Source organism: Pipistrellus kuhlii, unplaced genomic scaffold, assembly GCF_014108245.1.
Source record: "Pipistrellus kuhlii isolate mPipKuh1 unplaced genomic scaffold, mPipKuh1.p scaffold_m20_p_1, whole genome shotgun sequence".
NCBI classification, from domain to species: domain Eukaryota; kingdom Metazoa; phylum Chordata; class Mammalia; order Chiroptera; family Vespertilionidae; genus Pipistrellus; species Pipistrellus kuhlii.
Window position 1 is genome coordinate 112,638,038 of NW_023425404.1, and position 8,136 is coordinate 112,646,173.

Here is an 8,136-nt window from a genome sequence, read left to right on the forward strand (position 1 = left end):
GATAAGAGAATCCAGAAAGTTGAAGATAGTATAAGAAACCTCTGGGACAACTTCAAGCAAACCAACATCAGAATTATGGGGGTCCCAGAAGATGAGAGAGAGCAAGATACCGAAAACATATTGAAAGAAATAGTGAAAGAAAATTTCCCCCATCTGGGGAAAGAAATAGACTTACAAGTCCAGGAAGCACACAGAACCCCAAACAAAAGGAACCCAAAGAGGACCACACCAAGACACATCATAATCAAAATTCCAAGAGCAAAAGACAAAGAGAGAATATTAAAGCAAAAAGAGAAAAGCAGGTTACCTATAAAGGAGCACCCATACGATTGTCAGCTGATTTCTCAACAGAAACCATGCAGGCCAGACGGAAATGGAAAGAAATATTTAAGGTGATGAATAACAAGAACCTACAGCCAAAAATACTCCACCCATCAAAGCTATCACTCAGAATCAAAGGCCAGATAAAGAGCTTCACAAATAAAAAAAAAAGCTAAAGGAGTTCATCACTGCCAAACCAGAATTATATGAATTGCTGAAGGGGGTTCTTTAGGAAGAGGAAGAAAATAAAGATAAAAATTATGAACAACAAATATGTAACTATCAACAAGTGAATCTAAAAACCCAAGGAATTAAAAAACCTGATGAACAATACTAACTGGTGAATATAATAGATTCAGAGGTTTGGAAGGGAAGTGGACTGATGATTCTCGGGGAAAAGAGTAGTGGGGGGTGTGGGAAGAGACTGAACATAAACTGTGCACCTATGGATGAGGACAATGGGGGGTGGGGAAAGGACACAGGGTGGGGTGGGAACCTGGTCGAGGGGGGGAAAAAATGAGGAACTTTTTAAATAATATGAACAATAAAAATTTATTAAGAATTATCAACAACAAATACATATCTATCAACAAGTGAAACTAAAAGTCAAGTGAATTAAAAATCTGAATAAACTGGTGAATATAATAGAATCAGGGTCATAGAAAGGGAGTAGACTGACAATTCTTGGGGATGGGGGGGAGTAAGGGTGGTGCAGGAAGAGACTGGATAAAAATTGGACACCTATCGCCGAAACCGGTTTGACTCAGCGGTAGAGCATCCGTCTGTGGACTGAAAGGTCCCAGGTTCAATTCTGGTCAAGGGCATGTACATTGGTTGCGGGCACATCCCCAGTAGGAGGTGTGCAAGAGGCAGCTGGTTGATGTTTCTTACTCATCGACGTTTCTAGCTCTCTATCTCTCTCCCTTTCTCTCTGTAAAAAATCAATAAAATATATTTTTTTAAAAATTGGACACCTATGGATGAGCACAGTGGGGGGCAGGTAAGGGCAGAAGGTGGGGTAAGAACCTGGTGGAGAAGAGCTATGGGGGGTGGTGGTAAAAAAAAAAAGAGGGACAATTGTAATAATCTGAACAATAAAGATTTATTAAATAAAAAAATAAAAAATAAAATGTGTTACTTTATTAACACAGAATTGACTTATCATTATTTTAAATAAATTTCTCCTTTTAGATGTGTAATATGATAACTGAAAAGAAAGAACCTACATTTTAAAGCTCTTCGAGGTCCCTAATAATTTTTAAGATCATAAAGAGGTCCTGAAACCAAAACTTTGAGAACTGCTTCTTTGCAATGATCAAGTTACTGTACTGTATTTGATTTTCAAACTCAATTCTTGAAAAATCTGAGCAGGGCAGAAGCAAGTATTTGTACACTCCTCCTACAGAGCTGTAACAACAGGCATCTCAAACAATAACCAGAAGGCCAATATTCTGGATGCAACCTCTCTTTTAGAGGTTGGTCAAACTTACCATAGCTATCAGTTTCTAAAATGTCAGCTAGACGTGACATTGTGTCTCAGTGGTTGAGCATCAGTCTATAAACTGGAGGCCAAGTTTCAATTAATGTTCAAGGCACCTACCTTGTTGTAGACTCGATCCCTAGTGTGGGGCATGCAGGAGGTAGCCAATAAATGATTCATGGACCCACATTATAGGTCCCAGTAATCAGAGCAGGTGTTTCTGTCCCGGCATCTTTATGGTCTGCTGGTTTGGAGGCCTTAATTCTCGAGGGAAGAATGCTTCCTCTCAGAAACACTTAACCAAAGGCAGAGAAAGTGGTCACTCAAAGGGCTGAAGTGAGTGCTTCCTCTTACCCAGGGGCCAGTGGGTGGCTGGTAGCCAGGAGAGTCAGGGAAGGATGCTGGGAACCCAGGATAGACTCTGGAATGCCTCCAGTCATGTCCATGCTGAAGGGAAACACAATGTTCTGCCCCCCAAATATGACTCTTAGGCATAACTGTTGGGCATTATCTTGAGTTAGTTGTTTTAAGAAACAGCAGGCACAGGAGAAGCTCTGCTAACTGGGTAGAAGTTGCCCTTTTGTAAAGGACATTTGCATTTGTTAGAAAATCTCAATCCACCAGGGTATTTCTAGATACCACGTGGAAAAGGGTGATTCAATATCTAGAAACTCACCAATAGAAAAGCCTCAGGCTAAAATCTGAAAAACCACCATACCTAATTACCTCCCATAACTGGCTCCCCACTTCCCCCAACATCTTCTTTAGTCTTTAGCTGCAAATGGAATTGAAGGTGTTGAGTTGAACTATTTTCAGGAATTACTTAGTTTTCCTGAGTATTGCCCATGTACCAGTATAGAGAAGGTATATATGTTTTAAATTTTTTTTCAAACAACAGGAACTTAAGCAGAGCAACTTACAGCAGATACAGAAGGTCACCTTCCTAGAAATAACATCTGGGCCTCAGTTGTATTTCAGCCCCAAGCCCAGAAAAGCATGTGACACCAGGACCAGTTCCAAGGACTAACAACCCCCTGATTCTGACCGATCAGTGGAGACCATGATCCAGAAGAAACACACCTAGAAAACTGATGAATATTCTGGTCAACCTTCCCCTAAGACCTCCCATAAGACCCCCACCAGCTAACAAGAGATAAAAGCCTCAGACAAAGTTCCCAGCATGTGCTCTCCCTCTGGGGAGCAGCCCACTCCATCCCCCTTTTCTTCTTCCCTCCCTTCTTCCCTCACAGGCATACATCTCCTAAACTCTAAGAATCCCCAGGACATTTGCAATGAGGGGAACAATGGTCAGCGGCAGCTCGGCAGCTTGTCCCAGGCGAATCCCCTGAACTTGTTCCTAAGACTTCCCGAAGAGGTAGGGCTGCCCAGCATAGGCTCTCCTGGTGCTTCTTCCATGCTAACAATTCCTTGTTTTGCTGGCTCTGTTTTTTTTTTAAATATATATTTTTATTGATTTTTTTACAGAGAGGAAGGGAGACAGATAGAGAGCAAGAAACGTCGATGGGAGAGAAACACCGACCAGCTAGCTGCCTCTTGCACACCCCCTACAGGGGATGTGCCCACAACCAACGTACATGCCCCTGACCGGAATCGAACCTGGGACCCTTCAGTCCGCAGACCGATGCTCTACCACTGAGCCAAACCGGTTTCGGCTGGCTCTGGTTTTAATAAACTTTTCCTCATAGTCACCTGGACTCTTGTTGTGAAATTTTTCCTGCACAAAGTCAGGAACCCACACACTACCAGTCCTGTAGACAGACCCACTCAAGGTTAGGTCCTCTGCCTGGTAACACTCTTTCAAGAGGTCTTAATCTCAGCTTCTTGGGGTCACAACTACATTCTGCATTTGCAAACTACAATACTGAGTAAGTCTTCTTTTACCATCTTACTTCCTTTTATTTAATTAAATTTATTTATTTATTTATTTATTTATTTATTTATTTATTTACTTCTTCTGCCTATTTTTAGATGGAGCAGGCTGCACTGCGTTCCATGTTACATCAAAACTACTATAGCTTGGAGCCCTGTTGCTTGGGGAAGACTCCAGAAAGGTTCTCATGAACCAACAAAAGATGGGCTGGAAGGTGCTCGTGTTCCTGCACTGAGATGTCTTCCATGTCTCTTTTAAAAAAAGTTTTTAAAGAAAAAATGTTAAAAGCATCAAGAAAAACAAATTATATGTATACATATATGTACATATATGTGTGCATGCACATGTACAAACATTCAAAAATGTGATCTGTTCTAACTGCCTTCTTTCACTTAATATCTGATGCTCTACCACTGAGCATGTACGTTGGTCCTCAGTTCCTAAATAGTGTCAGCATGGAAAAGGTGAACGAGTTTTTTTGTCGTTCATAACAAACTCTCTTCAACTCACCTGAGCTTGTTAGTGAGGTGACTTTTGGAAAGACCTTGAGGATGGGGGCAATTATCAGAGGAACCAGCCACCATAAGAAGGGTGAACCTTTCAATCCCATGCCCCACTTTCACTTCCAGAAAGGCGGTAGAGGATGAATTAATCACCAAGAGGGAATGATTTACTCAATCTTGCCTACATAATGAAGCTTCCATAGAATCTCTAATGTAAGGAGTTTAGAGAGCTTACAGATTGGTCAACAAGAACATATCCATGCCCTAGCCGATTTGGCTCAGTGGATAGAGCGTCAGCCTGCAGACTGAAAGGTCCCAAGTTCAATTTCAGTCAAGGTTGTGGGCTCGATCCCCAGTAGAGGGTGCGCAGGAGGCAACCAATAAATGATTCTCTCATCTTCGATGTTTCTATCTCTCTCTCTCCCTTTCTCTTTGAAATAAATAAAAATATATTTTTAAAATTAAAAAAAAAAGAACGTATTCATGTGCAGAGAGGGTGGTACACCTCAAACTCCACAGGGACAGAAGCTCCTGTGTCAGGGAACCTTCTCGACCTCGCCCTATGTGTCTTTTCATCTGGCTATTCCTATGTATCCTTTAGTATTCTTTCTGATAAGCAAATAACCCAGTAAGAAAACTTGTTTCCTGATTTATGGGAGCTGTTCCAGCACGTTAATCAAACCTGTGGAAGGGGTCGTGGAAACCTCCAATTTATAGCTGGTGGTCAGAAGCATAGCTGACAACCTGGGCTTGCAATTGGCATCTGAAGACGAAGAAGAAAGACAGTCCTGTGGGATTGAGACCCTCACCTGTGGGATCTGATGCCACCTCCAGGTAGCCAGTGTCAGGATTGAACTAACCTGTAGAACACCCAGTCAGGGTCCACTGAGAATTTGGAGAATTGCTTGGTGGTATTGAAAAAACACATTGTATTGTTACTGTTATAATTGGCTAGTTATTATTAACAAGAAAGGGGCAAAAGGCCAGACATTATAAGCATGGCCATCAGGGCAGCTTTACTAGAAAGCTGCAACTTCACCCTCGCCAGGGAACCACTGGCCCATGCCCTGCAGATCACTACGGGGAGGGGCCCAACAAAGGAAAGACGAACACATGGGCAGTAAGTTGGGGTGAGGTAGGGAAAATGCTTGCCTGTCAGTCTAGCCTGGAACAAAGACAATTGACAAGAGGGGGTGGAGCCCTGCAAGCACATGGAATTTGAGAGAGTTAAAATTCTCAGACAAAAAAAAAAAAAATTTCTCTCTCTTGTTCTCCTGGCTTTGCTCCTGTTTCCTTGCACTTGCCCGTGTTCCCTCCATAGCCACGTGGCCCTAGAAACCCCCGCATGTAATGGACTGTAGCTGGGAACACGAGCTAAGATAGTCTGATGCTGGACTGGACTGTGGGAATATGGAACAGAAACTCTGGGCAACAGTTCTAATCCTCGCTCTGCTGAAGCCACATCTGGGCTTCTTCCATGGTTATAATTGGCTAGTTATTATTAATAGGAAATGATTCTCCTATTAATAGGACGGAGAGGGGACCTTGGAAACTCAGGGATTTCATCCCATGCAAATAAATACCACTCATTGTCCTGTGCGAGTTTCACAAAATTCCTTTTCCCCTGACATCACAAGAAGCCCACCTCCTCCGGCAACCGGTGGGACACGGGGAGCCCCCCACTGAAAACAGAATCATCTCATTCAAAGTCAAAGCTGAAGTCCTTTCAGTAATCTGGGATCCACACCATCTGGTCCCAGCCTCTTACCTCTGCCCTCACCGCCACTGCTCTCCCCTCTCCCTCTGCTCCAGCCACACTGACCTCCTCGATGGTCCCGGAATACCCAGGCCCAAGCCTTCCCACTTCCTGCCCTCTGTCTGGAACACTCTGTCCCAATATATCCGCCTGGTTCCCTCCCAAACCAGCAGTCTTCACCTCAATGTCATCTCCGCCAAATCTTCCTTGACCACGTATCTGAGAGTACACTCTACACTCAATTCCCTCCGCTCCCTTCAGCTGTTTCTTCCTTAGCAGTTACCACTCTTATCTAACTTACTCGTTATATAGTTTGCTTGTTTGTCATTGGTTTCCTGAATGGAGTGTGAACTTCACAAAGGCAGGCCTTTTGTCCATGGGTAGACTGCTGTCTCCCAGGGCCTAACTCTGCCTTAATCCCAGGACTGCAGTCAGTACCGGAGCCTAGCTCACTCACACACTCATACCAACCAGGGCACGGGCACCGTGTCCCTAGCGCTGTGGGTGACGGGAAACGAACATGCCCATCAGTGGCTCCTTTGTTCAGGCAACATGCACTCACTGAGCACCTGGCATCGTCCGTCTGTCCACCGAGCCCAGCAGGTGCGTTTTGTGGGAGAACTACCCACCACAGAATGCCAGGGAGTCCAGGGCAGGGTGTCATTCCTATCAGTGAACAGCTGGAACAGGTTAGACACTGTGAGCCGAGGGTGCTTACAGCACTACCGCCTACCTGAGCCTTTCGCAACCACCCATAAACCAGGTCCCGCCTGCAGCCTGACTCATCCAAACAAGCGCACCCACTTACACAGCTGAGCTGGGAGGACTGACCTGGCAGCGCCGTCCTCCTCACTGGATCAGCCCCCAGGTTTGGGTGGCCAGTACAGTGCCCCCCCCCCTCTCTCTCTCTCTCTCTCTCTCTCTCTCTCTCTCTCATCTCTCTCTCTCTTTCTCTCTCCCTTTTGTATCTGACACCATGTGGCCCTTGTCTTAGAGAATTGTAGGTATTCACATAGAGGGTAACCTATTGATGGCCACCTGCCGATTTAAAAAGAGAAAAATATATATATATATTTCCCCAGAAACATCAGCTCTGCATCATCCAAACAAACGAAACTGTTATGAGAGGAGGCAAAAAGATGTGAAGGATCAAAACTAAAAAAAAAAAAAAAAAAAAAAAAAAAAAAGGATCAAAGAATAACAGATGGAGCTATCTATATATAAGGTGCTCGTCTAAATACATTCACCAGGTGGGCTCATTACACGCTCACCGTGAGCCAGGCAGCAGACAGACCCCGCTCATCGCCACCAGGCGGCGCTCCTTCCCATGGGGGACCGAGGCTCAGGGGAGTCATTGGCCCAACCCCCGGGCCCTGCGGGAGGGTCGTCAGGATTGAAGCCAGGCGTTCCGGCTCCGCAGCCCGCGATAGATTTAAGAAACCAACACACAGCCCCGAGGCGGGCGGGGCGGGGCGGGGCGGGGCGGGGCGGGGCGGGGCGGGGCAGCGGCCGCGGCCCCGGCGGCGGGGAGGGCGGCGGGGCGCAGTCACCTGGGGTTGGTCTGGAATTGCTGGATGGCGGACTCGAGGTTCTCCAGGTTCTTCCAGCACTCCTCGACCTCGGACGTGTCCACCCAGTTCTCCATCAGAGCCCAGGAGCTTGCCGTTGGGGGGCGCGCCTCCTGCGCCATTCCCGCTGGAGGGTCTGGGAGGCCAGAGCCGGCGTCCGTTGCCATGGCGACTCCTAGGCAACCGGCGGGCGTGGGAATTGTTGGGCGGGGGGGCGGGGGGCGAGGTGTGGAGGGGGCGGCTGGGCGGCCTCTGGAGTCGCCTCCGCTGCCCGCCACCCTCAGGGCTTTCCCACAAGGCGCTGCCTTCCGTGGACGCCCCGAGCCAGGCCATCGCGGAAATATAATCTCACCTCCCCAACTCTCCTTGCCTTCTCTCCCCCTGAGGCTGGGAGCTCAGCCTCTGGGCGGGTGTGGATTCCTGCTGTCTTTCTACAACACCTATAGTTGGTTGGCCCTTGCTTTTCTGGCCCCTGCCCTCGGCTAAAAGTCACCCTCTGGGAGAATGGAAAATAGTGCACCCATCTAGTAAGGATGCTCATGCCATACTGGGCCCTGGGCTCTCAGATCAAGGCCCTCTTAAGAAGGAAGCAGGATGTCTGCTGAATTGCCTACACT

General features: G+C 46.6%; 1 protein-coding gene across 1 annotated transcript in view; it reads right to left on the bottom strand.

Moving 5' to 3' along the window:
- Positions 1 to 7,683, bottom strand: part of CUNH10orf67 (chromosome unknown C10orf67 homolog) — a 107,680-nt gene extending 99,997 nt beyond the window's left edge. Inside the window, exon 1 of the mRNA XM_045587761.1 lies at positions 7,502 to 7,683. Coding sequence (XP_045443717.1) covers positions 7,502 to 7,641 — 140 coding nt within the window. The 5' untranslated portion in view covers positions 7,642 to 7,683. The remainder of the gene's footprint in view (positions 1 to 7,501) is intronic.
- Between the last annotated feature and the right edge of the window lie 453 nt (positions 7,684 to 8,136).